The sequence below is a fragment of the Corvus hawaiiensis genome, chromosome 26 (assembly GCF_020740725.1).
Source record: "Corvus hawaiiensis isolate bCorHaw1 chromosome 26, bCorHaw1.pri.cur, whole genome shotgun sequence".
Classification (NCBI taxonomy): domain Eukaryota; kingdom Metazoa; phylum Chordata; class Aves; order Passeriformes; family Corvidae; genus Corvus; species Corvus hawaiiensis.
In genome coordinates, this window is record NC_063238.1 from 19,529,694 (window position 1) to 19,551,652 (window position 21,959).

At 42.3% G+C, this 21,959-nt stretch overlaps 1 protein-coding gene across 2 annotated transcripts in view; it reads left to right on the plus strand.

Annotated features, from left to right (window-relative positions):
* Positions 1-16,416: 16,416 nt before the first annotated feature.
* Positions 16,417-21,959, plus strand: part of NECAB1 (N-terminal EF-hand calcium binding protein 1) — a 58,091-nt gene continuing 52,548 nt past the window's right edge. Inside the window, exons 1-2 of one of the 2 annotated variants that reach the window (XM_048287142.1) lie at positions 16,417-16,824; positions 20,108-20,132. In XM_048287142.1, the coding sequence (XP_048143099.1) occupies positions 16,615-16,824; positions 20,108-20,132 (235 nt within the window). In that variant the 5' untranslated portion in view covers positions 16,417-16,614. The remainder of the gene's footprint in view (positions 16,825-20,107; positions 20,133-21,959) is intronic. The other variant, XM_048287141.1, reaches the window with a different exon arrangement.

The following is a 21,959-nucleotide window of genomic DNA, read 5'->3' on the forward strand; positions in this document are numbered from 1 at the left end:
TCAAGTGAGATCCACCTGATAAATATTTTTGTTTACCGTTCAACTGCCTTATGTTCCTCATTGTTGGCAACACAAAGCAAGAAAGGATGGTAAATCTTAGCTGTTAATTAAGGGTATGCTGAGAGTCAAGGACTCTGCCATAAATACACATATTATTGCCACATGCAAGAAGCAGGGAGCGCAGTGCAGACTGTTTGAGTGTGAGCTACAAAACAGGAAGGGAGAATTTATATGTCATTCACCAGCTATCCTTAAATTCAGCACAGATTTTCCTCTAGTGCATGCCACCTCCCAGGCAGACTCCTGTTTTCCATTTCTGTCTGCTGAGCAGATAGGCAGGATAGCCACAACCAGGATGGACCATCCAATGCTTTGCAAAGTGCAAATCTAGAAGGTTTGTGGGAAGGAAGCTGGCATGGCAATAACATGACTGCAGAGGCAACTGAAGGGAGAGACTCCTGTGGACCAAGACCCTGGGGCTACGAGGATCTTGTCTGTTATAGATAAAAGAGACATCAGCTGGGCTCCTGTGAGTATTTACAAGAATAATAATAGAAGGGGAAAAATACATCTGCTACATATCTTTGTAAACTTTTTTATCTCTACAAAGGTTTCAGACATTAAAACCTCGCTCAGTCAAGAAACTGGAATTGCCTAAGAATAATCATATTGCCAAATCAAAGATCTGAGAAAAGACAAATGGGGAGATTATTAAATCTGCCATATTTGTAATTTTTTATGCATGGTATCCATCACAGGATTTCATCTTATATTCATCAAAATTAAAGCTCCCTCCTTGTAATCACTTCTGAAAATAAATCACTTTCAACCTGAAAAAATGAAATCAGGAGCTAACTGTTGGGGAAGATGAAACAGGAAAGCTTTATAAATATGATTGCCTGACAAAAGATTTTGGGAATATGAAAACTACAGGCAACATCGAAATGAAAGCCACTTTTGAAATACAAGTCTTAGTTACTGAACAACTGGAAAACAATGGTATGGCCGACTGAAGGTAATCCCCTCTTGATTGAACAATACCCTCTGCTTGCAGGCAGGTCCAAGGGTCAGAGCAGACCCTACTAGCTCAGCAGAAGGGGTCCAAAGAGTAGTTTTTAGAAGTTAAGATGTAACACTCTATGGTAATATAAGAACTCTTATAGGCTGTATGTAAATGCTATAGGATTTGTATCTTGTATTAGATTGGTTAGTGACAATTAGAATATTCAGTACAGAAGATGATTTATTGTATTGTAACCAGGACTTCACCATTCCATTCTATTCTCATCACTTCTTCTTCACTCTCTTTGCTCTCGCTCTCTCTTTCTCTTACCTGCTTACTCTCTTGCTCTCTTGGGCCTGCTCAGAGCTGCCAGCTGCAGCTCTGAGCAGTGCCCCTATGCCCACGCCCTTTGCAATAAACCGCATGTTCCAAGATCTGACTATAGAGATCTCCGTCCGTCCCGACCGTCTGTCCGAACCACCACAAAGCTCTTACAGCTAACAGCTTTGAGTTATTAAAGATGCTGCAATTAAACACAGAGTGCTATTCAGCAGACAGGAGTGTTCAACAGACTGTGCCAGCTTCTGCAAACACTGCCCATGTCTCTCTCTCTCTCTCTCTCTGTAAGCACTTTTCCCGCTTTAATTTGTGGTTTGTAGAAATTGATAGCCCATTAGTAGGTATCTTAAGTCATCGTCCTGTTAATAGCTTCCACGGTTTAATCAAATATACAGCAAACACTACTAACCCTTGTTAATTCCCAAATTCTTATCCATGAGAAAGGCTTAGTGTGGGCAATGCTCTTTGTGCAGATGGAGTTTGTACATGTTTGCGTTTTATTTCTGCCGTGCTCATTTAACCTGTTCACGCCCTTTGAATTGTAGGAATTGAAATACAAAATGGAGGGAAAGAAAATAAGATGAACCTGATGTGGCTGGTAAACGTCTTTCCATGCACCACAGCTTTCTAAAGACTAAACAAAATTGCTGAATGTCATCAGAGGGAAATAGGAGACTAGCTTTGCACAGCTTTAAATTTCTTGTTTTAATGACTTGTTAGGCAAGATTCAGAATTTCTGATGTGTTCCATGTCAGAAACTCAGCGGCAACTTCAAAGCAAATAAAACAAAAAAGTTATGTTATTCAAACCACCTTCATGCTGTTTCATCATATGACAATTTTTATTTTTATTTAAATATGATAAGTTCAAAATGAGTTAAAATTAATATAAGCATCATGTTTATTCTCCAAAATATAAATAATAGATGTATAAACTCTGTTTTCTAAAAAAGTAACATACATTTTCTGTCCCTTTTACATGTTAAAGTAGAGTATTTGTCTAGAGTATTTGTCTTAATGTTTTACAACTTTTGTCAAGTCATTATTCACAAACATATTTGATGGTTTACTTGTTTAGTTCTGAGCAAACACTTTTATGTGGGGAGTTGGAAAGATTATTCAAACATTATTATTCTATTCAACTAATTCTGGTTGAGAGCCAGCAGAAGGCACATTTGCTGAAAATATACTGTTCTAGCACTTTAATTCAGAGAGGCTGGAGAAAATTACCTAGAGCTTTGGCTAGATAGTATTAGGCCATAATGTGAAAAATAAAATCTAAAATAAAGGAGGAGTATTTGTCTCATGGCAGCTTTTTGTTCAAAGGGGAGACCAGAGCATGCCTGCAGCCTGGGTCATTTGGCTAAAAGGTGAAAACCTTTTGGATTTTGTATTCTTTTTACAGCAAAATTGCACCAGATGAGAAGTGAAAAATAGCAGATCCATGAAAGTTAAGACAAAAGTCAGCTACTGAAAATAAAAACCTTAGAGCCATATGCTATTCAGAGACTCCATAGAAGGGCCCACTGCAGGCAGAGCACTTGCCCCTATGGCCGGAGGGCAGCCCGTGGCTGTGCCCAAGCTGCCCAGCTGGGCAGGGGAGAGCCCTAGTTCTAGACCCTCTGCATGAGCTATTCCTGTCCTGACTTCTCCAGAGCAGCAGCATTTCCTAAGGCTGTAGCTTGTGCTGTACCTGATCTGTAGATTAATGGAGTTCAGCAACCTCAGCTGTTAATCTCCCGCTTTTCAGGAACATGATATGTATACTTATTTACACTTGCATTGCCACTCATGAATGCATAAGCAACTGTGAAGGGAACAAAAATAAAAATAAAAAATGAGACTCATGGGAACTCTGATTTCTAATTAGAAACACTGCACATCTCTTATAATTTTGGCTCACAGAAGTTAATAGAAAATGAGATCAAAGGCAGCATATGTTTACCAATGGTAGATCATGCCAGACCAAGCTTCTTTGATGTGCTGAGAGATTTGAATAGGAAATGCAGATCTCATCCATCTGAACTTCAGGAAAACATTTAATGTGCTGTCACTTGGGACCATATCTGCTAGATAAATGGTAAAGGAACTCATAAGAGAAATGGAAAAATGCATGAAGTTTGGAACAAGACAGATGACAAACTGATTCTGTTGAAAAGAAAATTGCTGTACTGGAAGGAAATTAGTAGTAGAGATTCTTGTGGGTTTGTGGTGGGTTAGTCATCTTCTGTAACAGCACTTACACTGTTCCTTCCCCTTCAATTCCGTAGATTCCTGAGGGATTTTCTGACCAGGTGCTCCAGGGCTGCACAGCAAATGAATGCAATACTGCCTTGGACTCTGAGCTGTGTTACCCAGCCCGTGGGAGGGCTGTGTTACCCAGCCAGTGCTGCAGGGCAGTTCCCTTCCTCCTGGGGAAATCCTCCCCTGGACTGCAACTGTATGCTCCAGGGAGGGCTTCAGTACCTAGCAAGTGCAGGGAAGGGGGTGACTCCTACTTTCCTTGAGCATGGACACTTTCAGAAGAATTTTCAGGGCTGCACTAACACCACAAAACCTTCCGGACTCAAGTCCAATTGACAGCACTGCCAGGTCATCTTTCAACTCATTAAGAAAATAGGTTACTGTGCTGGGCAGAAACAATCAACACAGAGCTTTCATCCCTACTTTAAAATGTTATTTTTAATTGATATTGGCATGATGTGACAAAGCAGAAGGCTGTGGTATCATTCAGGAGGATCTAGGGAACTTTAGGGCATGGAGTCAAAGCAGTGTAATGATCTTTCATCAAATATGTTGTAAGATCCTTCCCCTTGGACTTGCAATGAGATTTGTGTTACAGACTGAGAGTGCATCATCTGGGGAGATGATAAACCAGGGATTTATTTTCAAAGAAACAAAAGCACCTAGAAAGTATTGTCTGAGCTCCTGGAGCAGGTCCAGCGGAGGATGAAGATGATGAGGGGATGGGAGCACCTCACTTAGGAGGAAAGGCCTGTTCAGCCTTGAGAAGAGACAACTGAGAGGGGACCTCATCAATGTCTATCAGTCTCTGAAGGGAGGTTGTCAAGAGGATGGAGCCAGGCTCTTCTCAGTGGTGCCAAGCAATTGGACAAGAAGCAAAAGGCAGAAACTGATGCACAGGAAATTCCACTGGAGTATGAAGAAGAAATTCTTTACTGTGCAGGTGACCTTTCACCGGAATAGATTGTCCAGGGAGGTTGTGAATCTCCCTAATGGAGATATTCAAGAACCATCTGGACACAATCTGGTGCCATGTGCTTGAGCAGGGAGGTTGGACCAGGTGACCTGTTACAGCGGGGATTCTGTAACACGATGTATCAAACAAGGAGACCCGTGGAAAAGAAATATATATGGACGGATTCTTGGTAGATGTTTCAGAGATGTTTATTTCTCCAGCCGCATGGCCGGAGCTCTGCCGAGGAACTGCTGCAATCACGGGACCCGAGGGTCCTTGCCCGCGCAGGGGAACACAAACCAACCAGTGGGAACGAGGCTGAGCAGGGGCAGGGAAACCCCGTGCCTCCCCCCAGGGCCCCTCTCCCAGGGCTACATGGCAGGGGGGAAGGGACCCCGACATTTCACCCGTTTATTTTTAACAAAAGAGATTTAAAACTTAACATTGAAAACAACTGGATAAACATAACAAGAACAGTTTCAAAACAAAACAAGCCACCCTCCTGAGTCTTTAAATGTCCAAACAGATTCTCTGGAACATCTTAAGGCTGACAGAAGGGAGACAGGACTCTCCGGGCATGCTTTGTGGGGAAACTGATGCAGGAGAGGGTTTAATTTCTTCCCTCCCCCTTTTCATCCCCCCCTCAGCATCAGAGAGGAGTTGTAGGGAAAGGGAATTGTATAGGGAAGCCATGGGGTGAAAAATGGATTAGGAATAAACTGGGGGTAACAGGACACAGTGCAAAAGGGAAAGGTGGGACCAGGAAAGGGAGACTGTAGGGGGGCCTACAATGGAGACTTTGTCTAACATGACTACGATTTTTAGCATATATACTGCCTTTTACAGAAACACCACCAGGCCCAGTGACCTCCGCTGCCTGCAACCCTTTTCTACCTTGTACAATTTTGAATTCCACCACCTCTCCATCTCCCAAGCTTGGGATGCATTTTTCAGGGTTATTCTTTTTAATAGCAGTTCTATGAACGAATATGTCTTACTGGTTGTCACATCTTGTTATAAAACCATAATCTTATTTAACATTATACCATTTTACTATTCCTAAAACCTTAGCTACGGTGATCTTTCCCTTTTTCCGAATGGCTGCTGTTTTCTGTCTCGCTCTGCTTTTGCTTTCTCTTTCGCTTTTGGTCGCTCCCGTGTTGGAATTGTCGGGGCTGCTCGTGGCTGCGTGCTCTTCCCGGGATCGCATTCGGGGCCACGTGGGCCAGGCCGGGCTGCTCAGCTCTCTGCGCTCCACTGCTTCTGCTCTCAGCTGCGCTGCCACTTCTCTCGGCCGGGCGTTCACGGGGCTCTCTCCACCATGCGCTGCATAGGGCCGGGCGGGCTCCCGCCACGCCTCGCTCTGCTGCCGACACTGCGGCTCGCGTGGCTCTGCCCATGCATGGGAACTGCCTCGCTGCCTCTCACAGAGCACCCGGTGCACGTGGCTGAGGCTGCACAGTCCCTGAGGCAGGCTTCCCTTCGCCAAGACACAGCTGACATTGCTCAACAGTCTCGGTAATTAAATAATATTCACGAAAATATTCTTCCATCGGCATGTATTTTGACTCAGAAATTAACTGTGTCCAAACAGTGTTCCAAAAGTCTTTGGTAAGAATCAAATCCCAAGAAATGTAGAAAAAGTTCTTAAACAACCATGCCAGGAAGTGTTTCAGTTTCTTTTGAGCTTGAATTAAGCTAAAATTTACAAATTGTTGTTCGAGAATCTTTTCAAGTTTAAGATAAATGTCCATATGCAGCTCTGAGAGCCAAGAGTCTTTCCAAGGTTCCTCCATAGTTTAGATATGGAATAGCAAAACAAAAACAAGAAGAGGAATCCAAAGTTTCTAGGGTTTACTCACACATCAGTTGCTTAGGGATCAGGGATCATTCTGCTCACAAGTCCACCATTTGTTACAGTGGGGATTCTGTAACATGATGTATCAAACCAGGAGTCCCATGGAAAAGAAATAGATATGGACCGATTCTTGATAGATGTTTCAGAGATGTTTATTTCTCCAGCCGCATGGCTGGGGCTATGCTGAGGAACTGCTCAATCACGGGACCCGAGGGTCCTTGCCCGCGCAGGGGAACACAAAACAACCAGTGGGGAACGAGGCTGACCAGGGGCAGGGAAACCCCGTGCCTCCCCCCAGAGCCCCTCTCCCAGGGCTACATGGCAGGGGGGAAGGGACCCCGACAGCGACCCACTGTAGTACCTTCCCACCTGACACATTCTGTGATTCTGCACTAATTTTAGAAAAGAGGACGGATATGTAATGACGTTTTCCTTGTGAGCCCTTTCTGAAAGGTGGCATAAAACCCTTGTTCCTTGCTTTGAAAAAGAGGAGCAAATGAGTATCAGTGCACAGAAGCAGACATGATGAGGGAACTAACTGACACCTTCTTTTAATGAGAGAAACACTAAAAGGTTTAACTTAATTAGCTCAGCAGAATCAAAGCTGAAGGAAGAAACAATTATTCTCTGTAAAGCTATCAAGACAAAACCTCTGGGAAGGAAAAGGACTTTTAGCTGACACAGCAAGACATGAAAATAACCTGGCCATGAATATGTTTGGGCTGGAAAACGGGGGGAAATAACTACCAGGAAGCAGGGTTGTCTCCCAGTAAAGGCAAGAAAAAGCATATGCAATTTTAGGACAGCAGCTACTAAGAATGTGGAAGGACCACCTTGAACACCACCATTCTGCAGCATGAAAAACAAAACGTGTAGTCAAAAGGCATTTTTAGTTTGCAGCTGGACATATAGAAGCCAAAGGGATACCAAACTGCATGGCAGTTAAGTAAAACCACTTCTTTTCTCAATGGGATACACTGCTTTCAAAGCAGTATGTTAATGCTGGGATTAAAAGGGCAGTCCTACACCAGAACAAGCAATTCCTTGGCTCTGGGGTTATAAGTGAACTTGGAATCATACCTATCTGGCCCTTTTTGGATCCATCTGCTCCTGCTCCTAAAAGCAAAGAACAAAAAGAATGGCAAGAAGAGCACCAAGCCCACAATGAGGAACTTCAGCCAACATTCAAATCCACAGGTGAATCTGATTGCAATGGCGGAGGGTTGGTTATAAATTCTCTGTGTTGGAAAAAATGCAGGACCTTAGAGAAAAGCTTACATATAGTTTTGCTATGAATTATTGAAACTCCAGGTAGGAAATGATTGCAATTTGAAGACAAAAAGATCACTGGACATTAACACAATGGCATCCTGACATGCTTTGCTCTCTGTGCCTGCTGAACCAGTAGCCTGCAGACTTGAAGCTTTGCTTTGGGCATGTGTCTGTCTGTGAGACATCCTCTCCTTAACAGAGCAATTGGACCACTGCTTAGGGGGGTGCCACTTGAGCCATCCCCCCTTGGCTGTGGCTGATGACAAGCTGTTGCACTTCTGATTAATTTCCAAAGTAGAAAACATTACAAGCTTTGTGCAGACCACAAGATGGCACAGATGTAGTAGCTATATAGGACGGCATAAGGCAGCCCAGCATGAACAGATTAGAAATAAAAATCAACGTAGAGTATAAAATCAATTTGGCATTGGAGGGGAGTGAAAAATATCTTATTTTGGTGAAAAAACTCTAATTTCTACTTGAAGGACAGTGTTCTCTGAGCCTATAAACAACAACGCCGAAATCTTTTATTTACAGTTAACAACTGCTTATATATTTAGAATGAAATAACTGAAAGCAGAAATTACTTTTGAACAAGGTAATCAGTTTTTTCTGAGATCTAACAGAGTCCTGTGATTTTAGATTCTTTTCAGTCAAATGGTACAATCATTATGGAACAGCTTTCTAGTGCATATTTTTTTTAAGCTGGAAAATTCTTTAATTCCAACAAACACTGTCTATCCTACAGACAATTCCATTTGCAACAATTTTCAATCTTTGAAGAGCAAAAGAGTTTGAGAACAATCCCTAATTAGATGTCAGATACCAATGACCTTTTGAAAATAGCCTTTTTATGAACCAACCACAAGGCAATGAATGCACTCCATGATACAATAAAGTTAGTGATATGGATTTATAGGTTTCAGATTCACTGAAAGCATGTCACAAGGGACTGGATGGTGCAGCTATACTGTCTCCAGGATATTTGCTTTTATTGTCCCTTAACTACTGAGGACATTATTTGAGGTAAAGAGAAGCAGTCATATATCAAGAACTATGCAGGGAGGAGGAATTTCATTATATCTCTATTATGTATTTTTTAAACAGAAATTAGAAGATTTATATAATTCACCAGTGAGTTTTGCCATTTGTCTTGCAGCTGTTAAGCATCTAGCAAAACAGACTGATATTCCATGATTAATATTTCTAGGAATGTCTGCAATAAAAATATTTACTTTCTATCTACTTATGTGCTGCCATGTTTGTCAATAATTGTCACAGATGTCAGGGATTTGGGGAGGCCACTTAATGGCAGAATAATCAAAATATAAACATAAAGTCATCTAAATACTGATATATGTCCACCAGAAATATCTAGATCTAGTCATCTAATCTATATCCAAAAAGAAGGAAAATAATAACTTCATTATTCAGGTCTGTAGAAGATCAAAATTATTCCTGATTAGCATTCAAATGAAAAACTGACTTTTCCAAATTTGCTACACTTCATCTAGGAAAACTGTTCTCTGACTTGGACAGTGAGGAGACTCACAGAACTGTATTTTTTTTAATGAGATCTGAAACTTTAATTAACAATTTTTTATTTGAGTTGACAGCCTTCCTTACGTAAGTAACTAGGAAATGCCTGTGACTATCCTTGCTATGCCTGGGGTAATATTTATAAGGACTATCCTAGTAAGTAAGAATTTAAGTCACTGACATTCACTAATAATCATGGATACAATTTTCAAAGCAGCCTGAGGGATTTGAATACATAATGTTCTTCCTCCTCTAATTCTTCCCATACTTCTCTCATTATCACTCACTGTAGTATAGTACCTGCTTCAGGACTCAATTCTTCAAATGTAGAATGCAGTTTCAGGAAGCCTGTAATCATGGGGGGACTCATTCTTCAGATTAAAATCTTTCCCAGAGAAGGAGTCCACACTTAGAGCTCTGTAGGAAAAAGAAGAAAAGGAAGTGGAAGAGGACAAGGAAATGGAAAAAGGAAAAGAAAAATGAAAAGAAACTGAAAAAGAAATGGGAAAGGGAAAGGGAAAAAAGGAGAGAAGAAATGGTGATTCATTCCCACAGCTCTCATGGTAACTGAAATGAAAAGAGTGAACTTCTTATCTCTTACTGTTAGATCCTGTACTCACACCAAGTAGCATTGCTCCAGAGCTCAACAGACTGGCACCAAAGAATACAATCATTCTTTTGCTTTTATTGATATAACTCAGCATGGAAACAGATCAAGAAAATGTATAAACTGTCTGTTTATTTTTTAAATTGAGGGTAATAAAGAGTCTTTAAATTTTCTGAGAGTATACATACCCCATGTAGAAAACTCAATCTTGCAATTCCCATTGATTTTAAAGTGATTTGTACAATCAGTCTCTGAAGGCAAAACCTCTCACAGTAAAATACATAAAATGTCCCTTTGTTTTATTGCATCCTTTGATGATTGTGTTTTGGCTTTTGTAGAGCATACACATCCTAAAATCTTGTTTTCAGTTCCCTGTTTGTGTTGCAGTGAGTGACCATATTCAGAAATCATATGCATATCTGTAGAATTTCGTTTTCCTGTCCCTATCTTTATAGGAAAATGCACTGATGAGCCTTCTCTTCTCCAGGCTGGACAGTCACAGCTCTTTCAGCCTCTCCAGGCCAGCTGGAGGCCAGTCACTAAGTGGTGCAGCACAGGGACCGATACTGGGACCAGTACTGCATAACGTCTTCATTAATGACAAGGATGATGGGACAGGGTGCACTCAGCAAGTTTGCAGATAATTTGTGGATCCAGGGGCTTCTAGGCATACCAGTGCTACTAAGTTCTTTGTCTAGGACCCTACAGAATATGGCCAGGAATTTAACCTGGTTGTCTTCGGGTTGGAGTAGCACTGGGGCATTGAACCAGCCCCCACAGGTCTGGCACCAGGATAACAGCAGCATTAGTGGGATATATCTGTCCAAATCACTTACTGCTAGTCTCAATCTCAAATCCCATCTGTAAGCAGAAGTTCTCTGGGAGTATTTTAGGCAGAATTTCTCCAAAGAAGCACAATGTTCAGAAGCAGGCCAAAACTTTGACATTCGTTCCCAGAAATTATTTTAGTTTCTCGTACAGGGTTGGATAGAAATCTGGATAGAAATTTCTCCAAAGCTATGCTCTGTTTGGATTGAGGCTTTTAGTTCTGTCAATTAGCAGAAATGATTCTTTATTTCAAGTAGGCATCTATTAATTCTTATATTAAATATTGAATTATTAATTGTATTAATTATTGTTAAAATCAATAACAGATAAAATCACATCTGTCCCTCCTTTTTTTTACATTCCTTTGCATTATTCTCCTTAGCCTAGGGCTGGACATGATAACAGCTGGAGAGCAGACAGTGCTTGGCACTGAATTCTCTGGCCATATAAAATTGCTACAGACTTTTTTTAAAATAGATGGTGCCCTAATTTGCTCTTTCTGCAAGAATTCAGTTGCCCCCAAAGATCTGCAGAAAGCAAAACAGAGTCTCATCTACAGTTGTAGCAATATGATGAAAACATCAGCCAAAAAGGCCTTGAAGAGCCCTTGGCTTTCCTTGAGGTAAGAAGTACCAGGAGATGTTCCACGAGGCTGTGAGCATTGCCCAACTGGGGAGAGGGTTTTGTCTGCAGATTCTGAGCCGTCAACAAGGCTGCAAGAGATGAAATCACTGAATTGGTGTAAGCCAGGAGGTCGTTTCAGACAGCAGAATTTCAACAACTGCCAAGGACTTTCAAACTGAAAAGCAAAGAAAAGAGCTGGTACTGTTTCATGGGAGATGTATATCTGAGAATCAGCCTGGGAAAGGTGGAGAGAAAATTCTTCATTTCACTAACCCATTGGAATAATACAATTTTTCTTTTAAAAAAATTCTCAAATCCAGCTACAGAAATGAGTTTGAGATACTCTTCCCAGTTCCATGATCTTTTTATTGGATTCATGTAATTAAATCCCAGATGAATAGAAAGGACAATGGCCTACACCTAGAAAAATATTTGGCCACCTAAAGCAGAGCCAAGGCGCTGAAGCTTTGCCAAAGTCAAACCCCTGACTCCATGTCACAGGTCTCAGACACTGTCCCAGATTGTACTGTCTATTATATGTGTCTGTGTGCTCATTTCTGGCCCAGGTGTGAGGCACAAGGCCTTTGGCCTTTTTCTTAGTGGCAGTCACAGTAACAAAATATGTTATGTATAGGTTGCCATTGGCAGCAGGGCACATAGTCATGGAAGAAACTGTAGTTATTTACACACTTCAACAAGCCTCAAGCCTTTGAATAAATAAACCAAACTCCTAAAAGTACTCTGTGGCTAATAGCCCCTTCTGAGCCCTTATAGACAGAGCCCTTAATTCCCTTAAGACTGGAATTAACTCTTTGGGGGAGAGTCTTCCCCATCTTCAGCTGTGTGGGAAACTCTTCTCCCAGGTTTGATAAACAGTTGGTGACTAAAGCTTTGCAGTACAAATGATCCCCCCTCTTAGGGGGAACGGAGCAGGGGTATATGGACTGCTCAGGACCATTGCTTGTATCTGAGCCTCACAGGTACTGTGAACTGAAACTCTCTGGGTTTAATCCAAATTAAATATGTGTCATGGTTTAGGAATGGTACTTTGCAGTTTAGTGACCCCTCCGAGACTCTCCAAAACTCCACACCTGCTCCCCTTTCCCCTTCCTGATTCAGTGGGATAACATTGAGAATTGGAGGCACAAAAGGCAAAAATCACGGGTTAAGAAGTTGTTACTGGAAAAAGAAATAAGAAAAATGAACGGTAACAGCAACAATACTAATGACAGAGGGTATAAGAAAAGAAGTGATTCACATGGGGAAAAAAAACCCCAATAATAGAAAACACCGTGTTTTCTCGGAAGGAATCCCTTCTCCCTGGATGAGTGTCCCTTTCTCCTGCCCCCAGCAATGACATGAGGTGGTTTAGAATAACTTCCGTGCCCTAGCCATGTCCCCCTCCCAGCGACTGCAAAAAATTAACCCTGTCCTGGCCAGAACAAGGACATTATGAAATCATTTTAGCTGTAGACAAACAATAGCAGTTTTCTTCTACCTTTTTTCCTGGGAATGTTGCAAATACAAAGACTAAAAGTACAAAATTTTCACTGTGCTTTCGCATTGTTTTGCTTCTGACCCTTATGCTTTGATCTTTTCCTTTATTCTTTTTCTTAGACCTTATAAATAGATATCTGCCTTATCCATCCAGTCTCACAGCAGGCTTTCTCTCAACATGAGCCATAGTCTCTGCTGGATGCCCCTTTACACTCCCTCCTCCTCCTCGGCCAGGGGGTGCAAACCCGGCCTCAATAAAGCACCCTGCTGCCTCCACAAATGGCCAATTGTTTTGAGTCATTAACCACTAACATTTCAGTCTCTCACAACTGCTTTGCACTTATTTTCCTAGTGATTTAGGAAAAATGTCCAACACATGCAGACTGCATTCAGGCTCACCTTGTCAAATTTCCCGCACTTTCACGTGTCAGAGGAAATCACTTTCAGGGATGGGACTATGCAACTACACGAATTTATTGTTTAAAATAACAAATGCATCAGTCGAGGCGTGAGATTTCACAACACCTCTGAGTAATGGCGACTAGTCACAAGATTTAGGGTTACATCGTAATTTATAACTTTCTAATCCAATAGGCACTTAAAACGACACTTTGTTTTAGATTAAAGACCTATCACCTGTGGCACTTGCCACTGCAATGCAGCCGTGTCTTGACCAATAACTTCTCATGTCATGTACACACAGATGTCTCTCTTATACCATCTACATTCTTAACTTAAACTATATAAAATCACACTACTATTATTTAAAACCCTCCACCAGAACACCCAGTGTACAATTTTACTTATAATTATAGGAACACAACCTTGTAATCCTTTTGCTTAAGATCTATAAATCTCTGTCAATTAAGCCAGACCTAGTCTCTTCCAGGGCTGTAAATCAAAGCCTCCTTTAATTGCAGGAGTTTCTACTCCTCTGTCTCCCACACACCTGCTGATGTTCATCCCTGTTGTCTACACTGGCTTGCCATTGAACTGCCCTGTGGCTCCAGTATGGCCTGTGTCTTGCTTTCCTTTCCACCACCAAGTGGATATGGGACCAGAGGGAAAGGAGGAGGGCAGGAAAGGCATGGGAGCAGACTCAGGCCTTGTCCCAGGAGGGATCACAATGAGGGTAAAGTGAACTCCCAGAGCTGGGAACCTTGAGGTGATTTTCATCTGATGAACTATACGTAGCCACACGCTCTGGTACAGGTGGATGGCCTAATGGTTTTCCAGGAACATCAACATTCCTTTTGGGATTTTTACACCTACCCTTGCTGTCACTGGCACAGTTACCATATGGTTATAGAGGAGGACTCACTTTTTCATCATCAGAGTCCAATTCCTAGAAACACAAAGCTGTAAAGATACTGGGTCGTCACTTGGGTCAGATTAGTCCATGTGTGAGACACAAAGTGATGGGAAAATAAAGGTGGCCTCTTGCTTCCTCTGTTACTGCTCATATTACAAGCCATGGCCACAAACATACTAAATCTGAATTTTCTCTGTTTTTACTTTATGACCAAGAAAAGTTATGAGGGAGCTACTACAGGGGCAGCATTTGAGTACCCAAACCAGGGGCTGGTTTGGGGTTGGCCTACAGAGCTCCAGACCAGATGCTCAAACCATGACAAAACAACAGGTTTTGAAAGCTTCATGGAGAGGGACTGTATAATGCTAACTCAGCCCTTTGGATACGTACCAGTCAGCTCCTGCAGTGAAGAAAAAAAAAGACCATAAAGCAGATCCATTCCCTTAGCCAAGTGCAAATAGTACTGCTCTTCTGCTGGAAAGGTTATATTGTGGCATAAGCACTACAAAGTGTTTTTCCTGTCAGTTAGAGGCCACACACGTAGAGTGTGGAATCATGGAGTGGTTTAGTAACTTGATTAGACAGCTTGCATTTCCTTGGTAAAAAGGAACTTTTGCTGTTTGTCTATCTCTGCATCGATGGCTCTTGTAGCACATCACAGTCCATTGCACAGTAAGTGGAAGGTAGCTCTTGCTGCCAGCTTTCATTTGTTTTTCCTAGATCAAAGGGCAAAATCATTACACACTGGCTGACCACTTCACTTCACATGAGCCAAGATGCTGGTAAAGTTGCTGATTTCTAAATAAAAGTTTAAAGATTTGACACACGGAAGGAAAAAAGCAGGCTCTTTTAGGTTTTATCCTCAGACACACACAGAACAACTTTTATTTCTTGTGATAGATGGTGAGCAGCACAGGTCTGTGGCTGCAGAGGGGAGCATGTCACTGAGTGCTGACCTTTGCTAACCTCACCTGGGCAGGTCACAAAGCCATCATCCTCCCATTGAGGCAGAACCTGTACTCCCACACCACAGGGCACTCCTCCCCTCACACACAGCTGCATTCCCCTCTCCTCACATCTTCTTGCTCAGAGACAGAGGGAGATCATTGGATGAATATGGGACCTAGTAAGATTCAGAGCTCTGGTCCTGCTTTTGGTGTTAAAATTGAGATATTACTTCAGGTAGTATTAAAGTGGTATAAAAATCAGTAAGTTTCACATATACTCTACTCACAATTCCTCATATAATAAACGTTCTATGAGACATTTTTGATTCTTATGTGTAATTTTTACCCTAAAAATACCAAGATGGCACAATTTTTTTTCTTACAATTTTGAAGGAAGATTTCTCTAGCCAAACAAAATATTCTTAGTGAATGTTAAGGCAAATCAAAAGGGAAAGGTACTGGTTCTTCATCAAAAGTCGTTTTATTCCGAGATAGAAATTAGTCAAAAAAGATCAACATGTAAATGATTCATGTTGTTGTTATAAAAGTTAACAAAAATAAGCCCCTCTATAGTCTAAAGAAACTTTTTCTTATTTCCACTCACCCTCCTGGCTCTTGAGACAATCTTTGAAATTTTTTCTTCTTTTGTCTCTCTGTAAAAAAATATATTCCCATAGTTCCATCATAAAAATCAGATTAAATAAAAGCCGTTCAGTATTATTAAAAAGCAAAAATAGCCTGAGATGATCTTTCCATCTCTTTTTCAAGCCATCTTTATGACTTGACATAAAAATTGCTCACCCTGTGAAATGCCTTGTCTTTGCAATTGGGCAATTCTCTCCCCCCTCTCTCCGGTTTCCCTCTGAAATGTGGAAAGGGAGGTGAGAGAAGCAGAACTCCCAAGTCACACCACGGCTGAGGCTTTTCATCCATGAAGGTGTTTTAAAACAAAAACTTCACTCTAATATTTGTTAAGAAGCATAGTATCATACACAGTAGTCAATAAATGTAGTATGTAATATATAACACCATTGTATTATATGATGCATAATTGCAATGCCACCTGCTTGGAGTGTGTGGTGGGAGCACAAAGTAAAAGCCCCTGTTACACCATGTCCGTGCAATAACTTCTTGGCACGAGTCTGAAATAACATGGAGTGGGTTCCCCCCAGAACTGCTTTCCCTCTCCCTCACCCCAAAACCCTCTTCCTCTCCTGCCCTCACCCCGCCGAGCCCGGTCCTGCCCCATCCCACAGCTTGCTCCCTTGCAGGAACACCAGTTCTGCCCTCGATTTTTGGCCGGGCCACTTGGAGGGATATGTTATATTCAAGCATCTTACTCTCCAGCCCGATGGCTTTTGCAGAGCGCAGCTGCCGGCGGTCCCCGCACCGCAGCGTGGAAGCGCAGAGCCGCCCCATCAGCCCTTCGCTCTGGGGTCGTGTGGCTTTCTTGAGAAAGACCTCCCCAAACGTGACCGTGCCGAAGGGGAAGGCAGACAAACCGACGGTGCAAACGTGGCCTGACAGCCTGCGAGACCCAAGTTTCTTTCACGGAGAGAAAGCGAGTGTCGCCACGAGCACGCTTTAGGGATGCAACAGGGTGTGTGTCCCTGCCGCCCCCGCGCAGGGAGCAGCAGCCGCGGCCGCCCCTGCTCCTGCCCTTCCTGGGGCGGGTTCCCGGGGGCAGGCGGGGCGGCTCGGCCCCCGGAGGAGCCCCGGCCCCGGGCAGGCGCTGCGGGCGGTGCTTCAGGCGGGCGGATGGCGGCGGAACGGGGAGCGAGGCTGCGCATCTTCCGCGATGTGAGTACGCGGCACCCCGGCACGGAACGCGTGCTTCCGCACAGGGCACCTGCGAGCGTCCGGGGAGGGGGCACGTGGTTTGTTATGTTTTGCCTTTTTCTCTTGTCTTTTTTTCTCTCCATCCTTCTTTTTTTCCCCTTTTATTTCCTCTTTTCTTCTTCCTTTATTTTTTTTCTTGAGCTGTTATCTCCTCCCTCTGTGGAAGGGGCTGAAGCCCAGTGAGACTGTGGATCTTTCCCCTTTCCCCGTCCTTATGCCTTCCTTTTCCCCTTTCCCTTTTCCTTTCCCCTTCCCCTTTTGCTTCTAATGGCTGCTTGTTTGAGGGAAGCAGGTTAGTGTTTGGGGGTGGCTAGGAGAAGTTCTGGGTGAAAAGTCACCTTTCCAAATAAGTTGCTTCAAATTGTATCGTTTTAATTGGGATGGGGGAGGGGAGGCGCTTTTCACTGCAATTTCTCACCCTATAAAAGTTGTGGGTTTTTTTCACAAACCGTGCAGGCTCTTCCGATCCCATTAGACCCTGATGAGTTTGAGGTGCCCGAGATCAATGTGCAGAGAATCCTGAGCCCCTCGGCCCTTTGAGGGTGAGCCCAGGGATGTGCCTTGATGTGCATCTGGTCATGCAACTCCCCAGGGGTGCTGTGCTGGACTCTCACCAAGGGCTCAGCATCTCGCAGGATGCAGCTGTAAAGTTTTTTTGTCTAAACTTGCACAGCACAGAGCATTTCTTTATTCCAAGGCAAATCCTGGTAAAAGCCAAACTCCCACCCAAAGATTTTCAAAGAATCCCCTGACCTTGGTGAGACCTACAAATCTTGAGACCAGCTCTACTACCAACTCTGATCTGCTTCAGAGCAGCTCCTGTATTGGCATTATTCCACAATATCAGCTGGAAATGGTATATTCTGTGTTAAAGGACTCTTTATCTAGATGTTTTCTCTAATGTACCCACTTTAACTTCCCCAACCTTGCCCCAAATTATTTCGAGCAACCCTCATCTGCTCATCTCCTGATTGCTCTAGCTTCCATAAGAAATCATTTAAATAAGAATTTTTGTTGGATTCTATTCTATTTCAATTCAAGTGTATACTGAAAATGCAGATTTTTTTTTTTTTTTTTTTTGTCTCAGAGATACCACTTATAAGAGAAACAGGAGAATTACAGTCATAGATCACAAAAACAGAAGAGAACTCTAAGTTGCCAGGAAAGAGCTAAAAAACATTAAATGGAGCCAACTCCCCAGTTTAACTCAGCACACTGGGTTAGGAAACTGCACATGGTCAGATTATCTGATAAACTGAAAATTTTTTATTTTACTAGAGTAAAAAAAAAATTCAAAATAAAATTGTTTCATTTTCAGCATTTTCTTAAACCAGCATCAGGTTCACATTTATAGGAACAAACCTGTGAATAGGAGGGAGGGAGGCTGTTTCTGTGTTTCTCCTCTTATATCTGGAGGAAAACCTTAGATTCAAACCATGTCTGCCTGCTTCAAAGCAGGGACTGGACCCTGGGGCCCTGCCTGCAGTGAGTACGTTCATCTCACAGATATTTTAGATATTTGGGAGTTGTAGGTGTGTGATTACCCCTCAGTGAAGTACCCCCACCTATATAAAAACTTCCCTTTAAATTACCAGGCAGCAAGAGGTTTGTTGTAAGGCTGCACAGAAAGGGCAGGCACCGAGGTCCTGATCCCACTGGGGAATAGAATTTTAGAATAATAAAATGGCTTGGGTTGGACAGGACCTTAAAGATCATCTAGTTCAAACACCCTGCCATGGGCAGGGACACCTTCCACTAGAACATGTTGCTCAGAGCTTCCTCCAACCTGGCCTTGAACACTGCCATCCACAGCTTCCCTGGGCCACCTGTACCAGTGCCTCAGCACCCATACAGTAAAGATTTTTTTCCTAACATCTAATCTAAACCTACTCTCTTTCAGTTTGAAGCCATTCCCCATTGTCCTGTCACTACATGCTCTTACAAATAATCTCTCTCCAGAGAGGGAGACCTAATGAGAGTGATATATGATTGCTAAAGCAACCTCCTCCCTGGTCTTTTGTCAGAGTCCCTCTCAAGTGTCTAAAGGATTTTAATATTTCCTGGTTTGGGGGGTGGTGATGGTGTAATGAATTAAAACAAAGTAATACAAACTTTAAATAATAAATAATAAAAATAATAAATACATAAAATAATTTTAAAATCAAAATTTTAAAACTACTTATGCAGAAACTTTTGCCACTCTTGACCCATATTTATGGGACATTTCAATTTGATTGAAACTCCACTGCCACAGCCCTTCAAAAATCCAATCCTTATACTGAAAATTTGGAGTATGATTTATTTAAATAGGGAGGGAAATTGTCATCTTGTTAAGTATATTTCATGCTTCATGTGCTGTAAACTTGGTCCAATGCAAAGTTCTGCTTAGAGACCATCTGTGAAGTCCTGGATGTGGGTCACAACTCTGTTGGTTCCCTGCCAACCCCACCCTACAGAAAACAGTCATGAAGATGCTCCAACAGAGCTTGGCACTTGGATCCATCTTATCTGGTTTCACTCGTAGGAGCAGAGCAGTTGTGGCATGTGCTGGAGAAGCTGTTTAAATGCTACTAACATTTTAATAAACCAGAGAATGTTTCCATTGCTGTCAGATCTCAAAAATGTATGTGCCCATTTTGAAACACTTTACTGGATATTCACAGCAGCAATAGAAACTGTATTTGGAAGATTTGCTTTCTTCCCTTTCCTACATTTGTTGCAGCATTGCCTGGATGACTCCCCATTGCTGAAGCAGCCTGTGACACCAAGTCTGATCCCTTCATGCCACCCAGCTCCTCTCCTGACTTACCCTTTGCTTCCTCCACCTACATAAACCACGAGTCTTTCTCACCATCTCAGATGCTCAGCACATCCTCCCAGCCATCACTCTTGCTCTGCTTCTCTAGGCCACTTCTCTCAACCCTGAATCCAGTACCATAGAAGCCATACAGTCTCAGGCTTTGGGCCTGAACATCATCCTTATAATCCATAAAAAAATCTAGAAAATAAAGCTGGTTCTTATTATGGTCTTGGGTTTTAGTGCACACAGCAAAGGAGGAGCTCAAAAAAGCTCTGAGGGAAGGATGGAGACACATTAAGAACTTTAAAATTTTATGCAGCTTTGTGAAAATGTGATGTAAAGCTCAAACTATAAATGTGCACTATAAAGAGCATTGTTTGTTTTTAACTCATACAAGAAAAAATAAAAATTGATTATGTTATCTCTGTCTCTCTTTTTATTTAGATATTAAGAAGAGCAGACAAGAATGGTAAGATTGCTCTCATGTCTTGTCCCCTCCCTTTGGAAAAAAGAATGCATCATTGATTCAGAATTTTAAGTCATGCTTTAAACATCCTGACAGAAAAATCAGCCATCCCTCATTTAATGTTTTCTGCAGGTTCAGTGCCATGTATTATGTTGTGCTCTGATCCTCCCTTCTTTAAGTACAGATCTTATGCTTTCAAAATTTGGCATGTGTGTTTGATTTGCACTTTGGGTGCCTGTGGGTGTTTTCTTAGTGACGCTGACTCAAGAAGGTTTGAAATACTTGTTAGTAGCTCCATCTTACTACTTTTTAAAAACACCTTAGACTACATCCAGAAATCAGACTTGTTTTTGTATTTGTTCAGTGTCAATGGGAATAATTAACCCTTGAATTCAACTCATATATTTATAGCACAGAAGTCATAAGTTTTTTATTAACAAGAGAAGCATTGAACAGGGTCAAACACCCAGATCAGACAGGTTTAACCCTGACAAGTGATTCCCAGTCCAGTAAATCCTCAGAAAATAGATATCGTGTGCATTCAATAAAGAGAAGGCAAATGGATACCATTGAGAAAATCAGCGATAATAGCTTACAAGAGAAGAACTCTTGGACAGCAAGTGGTTACTGCACAGTTTGGGGGTGTAACTGAGCACATTGAATAACTGTTTACTGTGGCTAAGAGAGAAATCTCACCTCCACAGTCCACTTCTGGTTGCTACTGCTGCCCCAGCTCACGTGCAGCAACTGGCACTTCCCACAAGACCATGGTAGGCTCCTTCTGAGAGCTCAGCAGCCACAGAATCCATCACTGTGAAAGTGTTCTGTTAGTGTTTTCTTTGTTATCTCACTCAGTCAGCTTGCCAGTGGTTTGTATGGGCAGTGATGGTGCAAGCTGAATTCCAAGGTGGCATGGGGAGGAGAAGGACCTCCCCTTCAGTGGTGCATCTCTAGCTTAGTTAGCTGCCAACCACAGCCAAGCTCTGCTGGCATCCCTCTCAGAGCTTCTCATGGTGTTTGGGATAATGTGTGTATCTGCCCTGAAGACTGATGAGGGTCAGGGTGCAGGGTACCGAGCAGGACTCACCATCCCCCTGGAGTCTAAAAGGGACTCTACAGCTCTGTGTCCCTGCCCTGGACTTTGGGCTCAGGCTGTCCCTGGCCTGGTGGATCCACAGCACTTCAGTGGTTAGGAACACTTCCAGTCCTCATTTGGGTTTTCCCACAGCTCATGACTACACTGCTATGAAAATAGGGGGAACAGCTCACACAATCAGTGACAAACTTGCTTGTTCCAGAACGATCTAAAACCATATCTGCCCCAGAGACTTTGGTCACTGGTATTCTTACCTGTATATGGTTTCTTTACAACATATTATTGGCAGAAAAGTGGCTAAGTTCAGTCACTTCAGTTCTATTAATTTAAGTCCATGAACTTGAATTATTTCAGCTCTTAGGCCTTAATTGTGTTTGCTCAACCATCAATTGCCTATGGGACTTCTACTTTGCTAATCTAGCACTGCACATGCTTGTGCCACATTGATAGGGAGATTTGTTTCAAGGCTGTAAAGTTAAGCACATTTTCAGAAAGGTTATTGGATATGTGAACACTTACTGAACATGTTTACACTGTTGTCAACATAGATTATTAGCTTTGGTTAATGACTGGTCTACTTACACTTTCAGTGTCACCTTTCTGTGCTACAGGAAACCAAGTATTGGCTTTCAATAACAAATAGTACACTACTGTCCATGACATAGCCCTGTTAAATTCTCAAATATACTTTTAATAGAACTTTCTCTGCTGTGTTCATTCCTTTTGTGAGATTA